The sequence below is a fragment of the Talaromyces atroroseus genome (genome assembly GCF_001907595.1).
Source record: "Talaromyces atroroseus strain IBT 11181 chromosome Unknown scaffold_6, whole genome shotgun sequence".
In the NCBI taxonomy this organism is placed as follows: Eukaryota; Fungi; Ascomycota; class Eurotiomycetes; order Eurotiales; family Trichocomaceae; genus Talaromyces; species Talaromyces atroroseus.
Window position 1 is genome coordinate 1159056 of NW_017971438.1, and position 14448 is coordinate 1173503.

The window sequence follows — 14448 nt, forward strand, 5'->3', positions numbered from 1 at the left end:
GCTGGCAGTACTTACCCCGATTGGGGGAATTTCATAGCCATGAAGGGCCACGTCAAGCATCCTTCTCCGTCAAAACATTAGACACTAGGAATTCATTATTGACATCTCCAGAACTAAATTTGGGTGCCAGCATCTATCTTGGTACTGCCATTGCTCATCTAGCCTTAGGTAAGTGGGCACTTGGGACAATTTAGCGAGTTTTGAGAATTTTAGTGTACCACTGGCAGCCCAATTGACAAAGCGGCTTAGATATGAATATTTATTTATTTGGGGAAATTTAGAGTAAGAGATAACATGGTGATATGTTTTCGGTCATCTATCCGAGTTCTACATACAAAGTGAGCGGTATTCGTTGACATATATACAATGTTATAGAGCTTTTTATGAGAATATGAGTGAGCCGACTCAACCGAGCAGCGAACAGTCTCCACAGACACGTGTTGGAAAATCTCCGGCCTGTGCCTCACAGGATGACATCGCTTTGGAGTGATAGGGCCGAGGAAGGTAGCAATTCTAGCTCTTCTGTTGGGAAGATAAAAAAAAAAAAAAAAAGAAACAGAGTAAGCTCGCGAGTCGCCAGCCTCTCTCCATGAAATAAAAATAGATGACAACAATATGGTCCTATACCTAATCTGACAGCTTCCAAACCTTAGGCGTGGAGCCCAAAATCTGCTAACATTACGGAATGCAAAACATTGCAACCGGAATCATTGTACCGAGTACTAGACACTATAGTAGAGAATTGGTCTTTGGAATTCATTTATTTTGCTAATAAAAGCTCTGATTTGTATGATAAAAATAGAGCCATAATTTTAATTGTTTCTTTACTTGGTATAGAGTTTAGACTAAAAACATTAGGGTCAACGCCTAAGCCTTGCTAGCTAATTTAGTACGTATAAGATTTTAGTGCTGGAGTCTAGCAGTAGTCCTTGAATTTCCAGGGCTGAAAATTCAAAAATATTTCCTCAGCTTCAGAAATTGAGTTCCCGTTGGGGCAGTGTCCACTGAAGCTGAACAGCAGTAGCTATAAGCCAAGGTTGAGAGAAGTATAAAAGGAGGACGAAAGTATCAGCAATCACAGAAACACCATCAAACAGTTCACTCAACACAAAAACCACTATCAACGGTCCCGAAACCACCAAAACAACACACACAACACCTCCTCCTACCTGTGTATCAGATTCGACGAATTCGTCATTCATATCATTTCTTGTAGGTGCAAGATAATACCTTCAAAGTTTCTCAACCCACGACGACTGATAAAAAGGCATAGCAGATCAAAACGCATTTGAAATTTATCTATCTATCAAAATGATTGCTGGAAGCTGGGCTACCCTTGTTGGACTCTCTGTTCTCCTTGCGCGTTCTGGTTCAGCTTCGGCGGGCGCAGAATGGACCTTCTTTGACAACGAGTGCTATGGAACACCAAGCGGAGAGGAAACTTTCCAGATGAACTTCTTGGGTACATCACCCCAGTATACATTCCCTGGCGGGCACTTCGTTGAAGTGGGCGATGCATGCGGTCCAGGAAACTGCTTTGCAATCACTTATAATGATGAATGCAACGCCTGTCTCGTCAAGTATGGCTCTGGTTGCTACAATATCGACTTGGGATGGGAGCCAACTTCTTTCATGGCATGGTGTGAAGCATGTGACAGCATTCCTGATGTCAACTGTGCAAACGCTTGCTTCTAAGGAACCAGAGGAGCTCGGCAAGGGCGTCGAAGATAAAACCTACGAAACGAAAATGAAGGATATGAACCAGTTTGTTTTTTGTTTGCTTTTTGAATATTACAATGACGAGGATGCGATGTTTCAGAGCACTGGGGAGGCTGACTCGATGGCATGGTATGGGCGATGATATAAAGAAGGCAGATGCATGTATATAGTTGCGTTTCCGTATCCGGATTCGAATTTATGTTCTTTCCCGTTCAAAGACAATCTTTGCAAATGCAGCTATAAGATGTCTGTCCTAACAGATATTTGAGGTGAGGTAGTTCACGTCAACTCTTATGCTTACATAACCATGACACGTGAATGAAGACGCCCCCTAATTAGTCATCATACATCAACATCCACCTTAGTTACTTGACATAACGCACGCATTTCGTTCAAATTCATTCAAGCAGTCGAAGTTTACCGTCTAGTCAGCGTATAGTTTCTAGGGTGAGATATCTCGCTCAACTGCAGGGTGTCCGGTGACTAATCAGCATCGACTGAAATTTTCCTGTAAAGTTACGTATTTGCCCTCATATGGGATCATCGGCTCCGAAAAGGACTTCGGCTCCCAGAACTCGCTCAGGTTGCCTGCAGTGTCGAGCCCATCATCAAAAATGTGATGAAAAACGCCCCAAGTGCGGACTTTGTACCAAACATGAACGAGACTGTCAATATGGCACCGTGCTCAAATGGGGAGGTCGGCCATTTCACCGGTCACCCTTTGGTCACTATCTTTTGGATTCTGTCGCTCAAATCCAAACAGAACCTGAGGGAAGTCAAGGTAAAGTAGGCTGCTGAACCGCCATTTAAATGGCTGCTAATGTCTGGGACCAGGCTCTCGTCCGCCTGGGAAATCCTTCATCTACGGAATATCCAAACAGGGAGCAAAGACATCGACAACAGCAACCCATTCAAGGAGTGCGCATATAGTACCTAAAGAGCAAAACCAGCCACAACCGCAGGTTCAGGAAATGATTTCGCACAATACATGTCTGTCCATCACAAGAAATCCAGCCTCATTACCTACGTTACCGCCTACATACAAATCCCTGTTCAGCTATTTTCCATTCGTCGCAAGCGCCTTCTCCTGTAACGAAGACGTAAGGGACAGTTTCTGTACGACATTCATTCCTATGGCAATCAATACCTCTCATGTGATGGCTTCTGTGCTCAATCTAGCTGCTGTACATAGAGCAAATGCCGGCTCGTCACAGAGTAAAAAGGAAATTGCGCTTTTTCAAATGGTTGTTGCTCAACAATTACAGATGAAGATTTCAGAAACCGGTGGGCGTCCAACGGAAACGATCATAGCAAGTGTCATCTTACTCTGTTTATCTGAAATTGTTGCTGGACCGGAGAAAGTCTTCTCCTGGAGGTCACATCTCTATGGCGCCGCTTCTCTACTTAGCAGAGACACATCGATATGGAGAATTAACTCTCAAAGTCCTACCAGGTCTTTCATCGCCAGGTGTTTCGTCTCGCTTGTAGCACTTGCAAATATGTCAGGGAGCCCGGTAACAGAATTTGTGTCTGAGCAGGCTCTTCGAATGGCCAGTTCAGAAGGCTACAGTTCCAACATAGACGAGTTTTTAGCATACTCACTTGAGCTGGTGCCCGTTTTCTTGGAAATCGGCGCTCTTGTGAGAGAGCAACAACAAACGTCCGTTCTCGCCGACATCACTCTTGCTTCGACATGCAGAGACCAACCCTTCAAGATCTTGCATCACTTGCAGAACATGCTACAGTCTGTGCAAGCCCATTCAACATCCAAACCTTCCGATATAGCTACTGTCACTGAGCAAGATGAATACATGAGGGTTAACGAAACGTATCATCTAGCGGCCATGTTACAGATTTACCAGAGAGTTCTCCGACTTCCATCCTCAAGCGATGAGATTCAGGAGATTGTGCATCGCATCTTGACCATTTTACCTGAAATCACGCTCCGCAATAGTCCATGCCCTGGAACTGTGCTGCTTTTCCCTCTGTTCTGTGCTGGTTGCGGGGCAGAGGAGAAAGACGATAGATTGAAAGTCAGAAGTATACTATCTAAGATGAGTGAATTGTACCGGCTGGATGCAGTCAAGAGTTGCATGCGTATATTGGACGACGTCTGGTCCGGCGGAAGTCTACACAAAGTATCGTCCTCAAATCTAGGCTGGGAAAAACTCGTTGGTGGGTCTCTCATACACTTAAATTCTGTCTTTTGCAAGATTGCTAAACTTTGAATTACAGAAGGGACTACTGATATCATTCTATACTGAACGGATGCTCGACTAGCTGCTGAATTTAGAATGAAAGGTGCAACTATTTATCGCCCTTACAAGTATCTATCCTCAACGTCTTCATATCCTGTGAGAGCACTTCAAACAAAGAATCCATCTGAGTTCGTAGGGTTTCTTCATCAACTGCCAGTACCTGATAATCCTTCATCACCACTTTACCGTCAATGATGGAGTGCTGAACGGCAGACCCGTTGCATCCAAATACCAGATGGCTTTCCAGCATTTTTTTACGACTTTGGCGGTCTTTCAAAAGCGGCGTGAACATTTGATTTTTTTTCAGATCAATCACAATCAAATCTGCCTTCTTCCCGATGCCAATTACCCCGGCATTTATTCCTAGGGCCATAGCTCCGTTAAGAGTCGCCATACGAAGAATGTCGTACGGCTTACCCAAAGATGCATCTTGATGCAAAGCTCGTTGAATCAGGGAACCGAACTTCATAAGCTCAAACATGTCAGGACTGTTCTCACACTCGAAAGCATCAATTCCCATGCCAACATTGACACCTGCTTTATTCAAAACCTGGAGTTGCGCGATACCGTTGCCCAATTTTGCATTTGAACCAGGGTCGTAGGAAACCGAGGTGCCTGTTTTGGCCAGCAATGCAATGTCATTTTCGGTGAGATGCACGCAATGCGCAGCAACGGTGCTGGGACCAAGACAACCGCTTTCGTAAGCAATTTCCACTGGCGTCTTGCCATACTTGGCTCTTATTTCATCTACCTCTTGTTGGGATTCCGAAAGGTGGATATGGAGGCCTGTTCCCAGAGTTTTCATGGCTTCGCCTACCTGAGACATCAGCTCAAGGTTTGAAGTACACATCCATTCATGGCCCATCCAAACTTTAATGCGACCAGAGTCTCTGTTGTTGTGCTGATGGAAAGAAGCGATGTTATCGGCAATGGCGTCCAGTCCATGTTCTTCGAGCGCCACCTCGTTGCTGAGAACGGCCCGAATACCGATACGGCTCGCTGCATCGGCGAGTGAACCCACGAAGCGGTACATATCGTTGACGGTGGTGGTTCCAGATCTGACAGCGGTCCAATAGGAGTGCATTGCAGCTGTGTATGCGCGCTCTGCATTCAAGGCTCGAACACTTGGGTACCATACTTCCTCTAAGTATTCCTTCAATGGAAGCTCATCTCCGAATCCCTAATTAGTCAATCCGTCAGTCTCTCTTTATCTCCCCTCTCTCTTTTGCCTATTCGCATCCTCTAGGTTACGGAGGGTTGAATGGAAAGACAATTTCAGTAGAATGCGCCTACCTTGGCCACAGAAGTGTGAAAATGCAAATCAACCAGTCCGGGCATGATCAGCTTGTCTGTCCCATCAAGGAGAGTTATTGATGGATCACTTAGGACCTCATCGGTTGGGTTGCCGCTGTATATTTTAACAATCCGGTCATTCTCTATCTCAACTGATCCTGGATAATAGAAATTGTCGTCTTCGTCTAGTGTTAGAATGCTAGCGTTGTAAATGACGATCCGAGACATGGTCGAGAATTTGGGCACAGCAAAACTTTGTGACTATAAACGAGACCCCTACGCCGGACCATCTCCTTGTTTATATATTCACATAGATCATTCTCGCCCCTATTCGGCAATTCTGTCCTCTTCCGAGTAGGGCTTTTCTTTCGTTCTTTCTTATCTTCTTCGACTATACCGAAAAAGGAAAGAATAGACCAGGCAGTCCGATTAACCTGGCTGGCGATAAGATAAACCGTCATTCTTCACACCAAATAGTTAACAGTCTACAAGCCATCTGTTGCGAACTATATCATTATTTTCTTATCTCTTCCATAGGCATGAGGCCTGGTCTATACTTTCTCTTTCGAGAATAGTCCACGGAGCTATGACTCTGAGGCAGGCCAATGAACGCTCCCTCCAAAGGCTGATAAGCGTACCCACGATATAAGAAAAGATGGAAGCAAAATAAAATCAAGTGTTGAACAGACCACTATAAATCAAACCTGCCAGTTCCTCTTCGTATTGACTGCTCCAAACCTACCATTCGTGCATTCAGATCCATGTCTCCTAGTGAAGTTGACGGCAAGGGCGATGTGCCCATTGAGGAACGACCAATGTCCATCACAACGATCTCTAGCCCTAACCGACTTGTTGCACTATGGGAAAAATCCGCGGCGCTCCTCGGAATCGAACTGCAGGGAAGTGAGCCCGTATCAGCTTCCGAGAAGACCGATCGTCGTTACTTCTCTTTGCTTACTTTGTGGTTTTCCATGAACTTCAATCTCATCGCGTAGGTCAGTCCCGTTCGACGCTACTGTTGGCCTGAAAGCTCAACTACATTTCTCCTGATCACTAGGGTCTCTACCGGCATGTCAGGCACAATGAGCTACGGGCTTGGGTTGAAAGAGTGCTCGTTAATCATTCTTTTCTTTGGCATGCTGACTGCCCTTTCAGCCCCGTATTTGTCACTGCTTGGGGTGAAACTTGGTCTCCGGCAGATGCTTCATGCCCGATACGCTTTCGGGTGTGTATTACCCCTCTCCTACGTATAGAATTTGGGATTCGGGAGGAACTTACATTCTGTATAGGCTTTACGGTGTGTCGGTTCCTCTGGTCCTAAACATGGCAACTCTCGCAGGGTATGGTATTATTGACTGTATTCTCGGTGGGCAAGCGCTTTCCGCGATTAACCCGGAAAGATTGTCACTGGATGGCGGGATTGTAATAATTGCTATGATCACCCTGGCTATCATTCTATTCGGGGTCCGAATGCTGCATATCTTTGATTTGTACTCGTGGTTCCCCACGCTGGTCGGGATTCTTGTGGCTACCGGATGCGGTGGAAAGCATCTTCACTTGCAAACTGTCCCTGACTCAGTAGTTGCTCAGGATATACTGTCATTTGCGGCCTTGGTGGCTGGATTTTTCCTCCCTTGGTCTGCAGTTGCTAGTGATTTCACAGTCTACTTTGACACCAAGTCCAAAAAGTAAGCCGTTCCCCTCCCTCTCTTTCTGCATAGTTGCCCATAATCTGACGGATGGCGTTGCTCTCTCAGAACTGCAATTTTTGTGCCGTCCTACATTGGACTTCTCATTGGTGGTGTCCCTCTTATGATCCTTGGAGCGGCTATCGGAGGTGCCGTTCCAAACGTCCCTTCCTGGCAGGAAGGCTACAACAATAGCAGCGTAGGAGGAGTGCTGGGTGCCATGCTGGAGCCAGCAGGGGGGTTTGGCAAATTCCTTCTCGCTCTCCTCGGCCTCAGCGTGCTCGGAAACGTGACTGGCTCTGTGTATGCTCTCACTCTCAATTTCCAGGCCTTTCTTCGTATGATGCGCATTCGCGCCCCTCGCGTCCTCTGCACAATCATCGTGATGGCTATCATCATTCCGGTTTCCATTCGCGTTGCCGCAGAATTTTTCCAATCTCTAAATAACTTACTTGGTGTCATCAGCTACTGGCCGGCCTGTTTTATTGCTGTCGTTCTCTTGGAACACTTGCACTTCAGAAAGGGTAGCTGGGAGTGGTATGATTTGCGCAGCTGGGATCAATTCCAAGCTTTACCCACGGGGATCGCAGCACTCGCTGCCTCAGTGCTCAGTTTTGGCCTCGTAGTCCCCGGAATGTCACAGACATGGTACACCGGTCCTATCGGGCAGTGTACGGGGGATATTGGCTTCGAGGTTGCGTTTGTTTTGACTGCTCTTTTCTACCTACCGTTGCGGATGCTAGAAGTCAGGTTTCGCAAACTGGGATCTGCTACGAGCGTTCGTGATCCTTGAAGAAACCTTTTCGTGATTGATTCACATGTATTCGATGCGCGTACTTCTATATATTCGTGAAAAGAATACAGATAGCTCTATCACAAATTATAGTTAAACTGCTGGCTTCTGATTGGCCACGGCAGCAAACGACACCAAGCCCAAACAGGCATCATGGGGACGCGAAAACGCGTTTGTTTCCCCACCAAGAAACGCGCCCCTCACGTTTTCCATTTTGTTCCTTTCTTATGCTAAGACTGCAAACTCGAAGCTACACACATACCTCTCTGTCTCTCTCTTTCTCTCTCGTTCACTTGCAATACCCTGTATAATCACCACATAGCATTCACAAGTCAGTTGCAAATTCTCGTCCAGTCAATTCACAGCTTCACGACTGACTGCCATTTGTAGTGTTTGAAGCTCGCCTAGAACAAGCCGGCCTGCTCAAGCGGGTATGTGACCTCTCCATGCCCTTTTGAGTACTGACCAGAACTGACACTCCATCTTATACATACAGGTCGTCGACGCCATCAAAGACCTCGTCCAGGATTGCAATTTTGACTGCAATGACTCCGGAATCGCCCTCCAAGCCATGGACAACTCGCACGTTGCCTTGGTCTCTATGATGCTGAACGCAGAAGCCTTCTCGCCGTACCGCTGCGACCGCACCGTCGCACTGGGCATCAATCTGGTGTCGCTGACCAAGGTTCTGCGCGCGGCTCAAAACGAGGATATCCTGACATTGAAGGCGGAGGATTCCCCGGACGTGGTCAACCTCATGTTTGAGAGCGCCGAGACCGATCGTCTCAGCGAGTATGATATTAAGCTTATGGATATTGATCAGGAGCACTTGGCTATTCCGGATACCGAGTATTCTGCTACAGTTAAAATGCCGTCGGCCGAGTTTCAGCGTATTTGTCGGGATTTGAATGCGCTTTCTGAGTCTGGTATGTTATTTCTCTTTTCTTTTATCGAAGTGTTGCCAATACAGCCCCTGTGTTGACGTTATTTTTTTTCCCTTGTCGATAGTTGTCATCGAGGCTACAAAAGAAGGCGTCAAGTTCTCCTGCCAGGGTGACATTGGCAACGGCTCCGTGACCGTCCGCCAGCACACCAATGTCGAGAAGCCTGATAATAACGTGTCCATCGAACTCAGTGAGCCGGTCGCCCTGACGTTCTCGCTCAAGTATTTGGTCAACTTTTGCAAAGCCACTGCTCTGTCGACCCAGGTTAAGCTCTGCCTTTCTCAGGAGGTGCCTTTGCAAGTGGAATATGGTCTAGGCAGTGGTCATCTGCGCTTCTTCCTTGCTCCTAAGGTCGGTCATTCCCCTTTCTTTTTACGACGTGTGTAAATACTAATCGATTCCTGTTGGACAAATTAGATCGGCGACGAAGATTAATTTCCTACCCTCGATCCGTGTTGGCGTAATGGTTGTTCTACGAGACAAGGAATTTTTTTTAAACAAAAAAAAGACCAATGAATAGGGATGGATGGGTTACGGTGTTCTGTCTATGCATGCAAGGGGATCGTCCGTTTTGCGATCCAAACTAGGTTCATTCAAGCTCAACAGCTTTTTTTTTTGTTGTGTGATTATTGCGAGCGCAATGACATATTTGAATTTTGCGAGGCCTTTTTTTCTTTTCTTTTTTCTTTTTCGTACACTTGAGTAAAGTAATTAGAGACTATTCTTCTTTTAAATACTAATGATTATATCCGTTCCTGTGTATTCCCCTCGAAATTTAGATATACCGACGGTTCCTCGTAATATGTACACACATCATTAGTAGTATTCTGGCAACGCCTCCAAGAACAGAAGTATACATCACTCACATCAGGGAAAAAAAGGTGAAGCGTCGCCCCCAACAGAATAATCGGAATCGAATGATACCATCCCCATCCCGAAGGAGAATAGGAACCGGCATGCTGCGTATTGCACTGAAGTGTCGCACGTGCATATTGAAAATACCCACGCACACACAATCTTCGCAATGACTCTCCCATGGGGCCGTGAAGACCCCGAATGTTTCTGATGCCGATTGCGAGCGCTACCTATCGCGCTGGACCCTCACGGGCAGTACCGACTTCTCTCTCGTCGGGAACGAGAGAGAGCGTGGGTTGGAATAGGTGGAAGATTCCTCCGAATTTCTCATTTGCAGTATGGTTTAAGAAAACAGCGTGTCAAGAGAGTATTGCATCTCTCACTTCTGTTGTGTGTAGCAAAGAAACGCAGCATTGAAGGGGGCGACGCTTGGAGAGAAAGAAGAGAAGAAGAAGAAGGAAACGTTTTTGAAATTGTGTGTTTTCTCTTTATTTTTCTGCCGCGTGTGACCGCCATCTCGGCAAGCCTATGAACTTAGATACGTCGCTGGACACTCGTGCCTCAGGCAGCAGCAGGCAGCAGCTCTCGAAGGGACAACCAACACCTTTTACATTCTCTGGGGGGGGAAAAAAATAAATAAAAATAAACAACGACATGGCATAGGTTGATACTTGATCATCCAGCTAGCCGTGGCTATGTCAACACTAGATAGTTACCTCACGAGGCATACTCTGACTCTGACAGCGCTAGTCTCAGAGCTCGAGAACTTATTCGCGAGAATGCTCTAGCGTTAGCCTCCGCCACCAATGCCTCCAGCCATCGCCTCTCTTCATTGCAATCTATTTTATAAATTCATTCTTCGCAAGCTCTCCTGTCGCTGTCAACTGTATTGCTCACTTGCCATCCAGGGCCCGCATTAATTGCTTGGGACTCCAGGAACGGGCCCGACCCTTATCCACCTCCCCTAGCCCCAGCCCAGCCCAAAACTTTTCTCCATTTTTTATTATTATTGCTTACTATTCATCACTGGTCAGGCCTGCAGTGCTCTAGACATACACGTCCCTGTCACTCGTTTTATCTCCTCCCGCTGCTGTCGCATCAATCCGCCGAACGTCCAACAAGCTTTGATTGCTGCGAATGCCGTAAATCGACTCCGAAAGAAAGCGACTCTTGACACCCTGTCCCACTCCTTCGCAGTGGGCAACACCGCCAAAACGGCTACCTCCACGTTGGACGACGCTTCTCGTTACGAGCCCGGCTCCGTGACGGAGCAATTCTCCAAAATTCCGTCGTCGCAATCCCGCGCCTCGCTTCTTGGAGGCACCCACGACTCTTCCTTTCGCTCGCCGACGAGTCTGTTTCCCGAGCGTCAAGGGTACAGGCAGGTCTATGGCCCGCCGCGAGTGAGCAAAATGTACATTCCTAACTCGAAGTGGACGTGGATGTTTGTCATTATCGCCGTCGTTCAGGCAGCTGTTATTCTCGGTCTTGAATCGTAAGTGTCCTTTTTCCCCCCCTCTCTCTCTCTGTCGCTCAAAACGAAGCTAACATTTTGTCTAAAAGATACGTGTTTGCCAATTTCCAGATTCACTCTGTATCCTTAGCCCAAGTTTTCCAAACAACAAAGACGATCCCGACTTTTTTCTCGCTTTATACCTTCGGTTTCATCTACGAGTTGATTCTGGTCTACGATGCATTGCGTCTCAAGAACACCATTCAAATCATTGGCATCTGCTGTTGCAATGTTGGCCTTCTCATCTACGGTGCCGTACAGACCGTGGAAGATGAGGGAGTTCTGGATAACAACCTCTGGAAAGAGACCAGAGCCATCCTGATTGCGATCCCTTGCATTCTGGCCGGCACCTCCATTATGATGTCGTTTGTGGCCTGGAAGCTGTACGATGAATTTGCGTGGACGATTTACAAACACATCAGTGCCGATTTGCGAATGAAACGCCGCTATCTGACGTACCAGGTTTGTTATCACCTGACTAACGATTTCAGAGTAGTACGCTTTAGACTAACGTACGAACAGATTTACATTGCCCTGCTGAAGTTCGATTTCTTCTTCTTCTTGGGCTTCACAGTCCAGTTCATTGTCATCGTCACCGAGAAGACGGATGTGGAGTTTGCTTTGACGATCGCTGCTATTCCAGTTACCATTCTGATTTTGATCTTTGCTGCTTATTTCACGCGGCGCGAAAACACACTCGGCATGTGTGCCATTATCGTGAGTTTCCTAGACCATCATGACCCTATTTCATCTCCGTCCGTCCTGACCGCGATATTGATATTTAGGTTCTCTATTTCGGTGGATTGGCATACTTCCTCTTCAAACTCGTACGCATGTACCAGCCGTCAAGGGAACAAGAGTATCTTGCAGCAAGAAAATCGCTCACCTTCTTCGCCGTCATCACCATTCTCCTCATTCTGGTGACCATTGGCAACGCTATATGGTGCACGCATAATTTTCACAAGGGACTCAAGCCGCATCTTGTGCGAGCCCGCAAGAGCAGTGATGCTGAAAAGGCCACCGAGCTGAGTACCCGAGTGCCTGGAGAGGGCGTCCCAGCCCGAATGATGATTGATTGATCGATCAGAAGATTATTTTTCCCCCTACCATCTGCAGTATGGTAATTCATCAGGCCCTGATTATCGGGGGGGAAAAGTGCATAAAAAAAAGAAGAGGAAACAAAGTACATATGCCTCAATGCTCTGCAGATTTAATGAGCAGTCTGACAACCGGCTTGCCCTTCTTGACGGATATTCAATCAATTCTATGATACCATCTTACTTATACCCTTCTTCACATGCTACTTTTTATTATTCGTTCTTATCATGATTATTGTTACTATTTCCGAGAAAACAGGACAGAACCGAACAAAACATTGTTCTCTGACGACAAATGAGGGTTTATGGTGTTTTTTTATAATTTAGCGGATTGATGGACAATTATATTACGTACTATGTCATTATGCTGGTAGCTCGATCAGTCAATTCAATCTAAATCTCAAGTGAAATCAACATAACTTAGATATACAAATACAGATACTTAGTAAGATGCCGGGGGAAGAAGCTAAGCATAGACCGGGTTAGCGTGCCGGGAGCGTGACCCGTGGCCTTTTGCCAACCTCAAATTCAACCAACACCCTTAATCTTCCATACAGTTGCTTGCTTGCTTGCCAACACGCCCGGTTGTCTTTGTTTCGTCGCTCTTTTTCAATTCTTTTTATAAGGGATTTAATACAGTGTCCCCCCCCTCCTTCATAATGGTATGATTTACTTCCCCTTTTTGCATGGGAGGCTCCAGCTCAGCAGGATACCCAACATACATCATCCACCTGCACGCCCACACCGCATTGATTAGATTGCAACAGCTGATTGAGATAGGCCTCTCCCCGTGCTTCCTCCCCTCTCGCATCAGGTGCCGAGTCTGGCCCGGACGGTAAATCCGGTGTCTCTGGGGGCGCTGCAGCCGCCTCTGGATCCTCCGCCAACCGCCCTTCGTCGCCCACACCCCCCGGCGGTCCTCGCACTGCACTCCGTCGCCGCGCTGCTGCCGACCATAAGGAATCGCTGCGCAATGCGCGACCAGCATCGACCCGTGCTGCGGGCGCCGGTGGCTCGTCGGGGACCATGTTGAAGCTTTACACGGATGAGAGCCCCGGTCTCAGGGTTGATCCGGTTGTGGTTTTGGTTTTGAGTTTGGGATTTATCTTTTCTGTTGTTGGATTGCATGGTAGGTCTTTTTGCCTGTGGATGGCAAAGAAAATGACACAGACAACGCAGGAACTGGGAAGGTTTGCTAACCATTGTCCCGTGTTATAGTCATTGCCAAGATCACTCGCAACTTCTCTTCATAAAATACGAATCCTGTTGACACCTCCCTCGTGGTTCACTTCGATCCTATAATACTTGGTCACTCTTGCTCCGGAAATAGGCCTCCGTGAAATACCTCTCGTACCAATTACCAATCAATCAATACCCCCCCCCCCCCGTTTTTCTTTCTTCTCTCTCTTACATCTCTCCAACGCGGAAATGGAACTGTGCGTGCGTTTATCGGGTGGTTATGAAGCTTACAATCTATTTCGTTGTGTGTGTGGCCATTGCCAGGCCGAAAGGAGAGCTGGAATCTGTATTATATCGCATGAGCTTCCAACCAATGGAGTTGTTTTTAACTCTTCCGTTCCAAGAGCCAATCACAGCCGCGCGGGCGCTGATAGGAACTCAGCTGCGCACTATTACATATGCCATACACAAATACGCCTGTAGTTCTTGGGTGTGCGAGTATTACTCGGTAACCGCGCGCTCTTATCTCTGCCTGCGCGGCCAATCAGCGCCGCCCATGTAGGTCACGTGACGCCGTATCCTGATAAGCACGCCCAGCAACCAATCAGCGGGCGCAGATCACGGGCCCTGATCTGCAGATAACTCCAGACTTGACGTTCGCCCATGCTTTGCTTCTTTCTATGCTAGTATTTAAAATTACTTGCAGCTTAGCTATGACTCGATCACAATGACACATTCTTATCAGCAGGCGAGCGTTTCAAGCCAAGCCAGCCCAATCATCGCTGTCAACCACAATATAGCTGCATATGCCATGCCTCCTCGATGGCTGCGATTTCGGAGTCTGTCTCCGCCGCAGTTTATTGCCCAATGGGGTAACTATAAAAACTGAAAAGAAAAAAGACTTATAAATGCGGCGTCGTCGTCCTCTGCCTCCAGTCATAGTACACACAAAGGCTCAGCATGGCCGAAACAGTATTCACTGCCCCTCTGTCGCAGGGCTTTGGCTATGGCATTGTCGTCGGTCTGGGCTTTGCCTTTGCCTTGTTGATGATCTTCATTACCTGGGCTTTGAAAAGGTATATATGGATATTGCATTGCCTCCCCCCCCC

The 14448-nt window shown here is 47.1% G+C and overlaps 6 protein-coding genes across 6 annotated transcripts in view; 5 read left to right on the forward strand and 1 right to left on the reverse strand.

The window, feature by feature from the left end:
* Nucleotides 1-1311: 1311 nt before the first annotated feature.
* Nucleotides 1312-2656, forward strand: UA08_05319 (hypothetical protein; the record flags this gene model as incomplete). Its single annotated transcript, XM_020267628.1, has 3 exons — nt 1312-1640; nt 2236-2505; nt 2554-2656. The coding sequence occupies 3 exons, from the start codon at nt 1312-1314 to the stop codon at nt 2654-2656; spliced, it is 702 nt and encodes a 233-aa protein (XP_020119582.1).
* Nucleotides 2657-3218: 562 nt separating this feature from the next.
* On the forward strand, nt 3219-3983 carry UA08_05320 (hypothetical protein; the record flags this gene model as incomplete). Its single annotated transcript, XM_020267629.1, has 2 exons — nt 3219-3894; nt 3955-3983. 2 exons carry the CDS (start codon nt 3219-3221, stop codon nt 3981-3983), a joined length of 705 nt encoding a protein of 234 aa, XP_020119581.1.
* A 43-nt stretch (nt 3984-4026) lies between these two features.
* UA08_05321 (hypothetical protein) lies at nt 4027-5498 on the reverse strand (the record flags this gene model as incomplete). Its single annotated transcript, XM_020267630.1, has 2 exons — nt 4027-5157; nt 5271-5498. The coding sequence occupies 2 exons, from the start codon at nt 5496-5498 to the stop codon at nt 4027-4029; spliced, it is 1359 nt and encodes a 452-aa protein (XP_020119588.1).
* A 533-nt stretch (nt 5499-6031) lies between these two features.
* UA08_05322 (hypothetical protein) lies at nt 6032-12142 on the forward strand (the record flags this gene model as incomplete). The annotated part of the gene is made up of 12 exons (XM_020267631.1): nt 6032-6261; nt 6328-6495; nt 6560-6958; nt 7028-7740; nt 8142-8182; nt 8248-8677; nt 8760-9046; nt 9949-10025; nt 10593-11045; nt 11114-11525; nt 11586-11780; nt 11849-12142. 12 exons carry the CDS (start codon nt 6032-6034, stop codon nt 12140-12142), a joined length of 3699 nt encoding a protein of 1232 aa, XP_020119587.1.
* Nucleotides 12143-12819: 677 nt separating this feature from the next.
* On the forward strand, nt 12820-13413 carry UA08_05323 (hypothetical protein; the record flags this gene model as incomplete). Its single annotated transcript, XM_020267632.1, has 3 exons — nt 12820-12822; nt 12941-13289; nt 13379-13413. 3 exons carry the CDS (start codon nt 12820-12822, stop codon nt 13411-13413), a joined length of 387 nt encoding a protein of 128 aa, XP_020119586.1.
* Nucleotides 13414-14299: 886 nt separating this feature from the next.
* Nucleotides 14300-14448, forward strand: part of UA08_05324 (Urea active transporter) — a gene marked incomplete at both ends in the record, with an annotated part of 2320 nt that continues 2171 nt past the window's right edge. The window contains one exon of the mRNA XM_020267633.1: nt 14300-14415. Coding sequence (XP_020119585.1) covers nt 14300-14415 — 116 coding nt within the window. The remainder of the gene's footprint in view (nt 14416-14448) is intronic.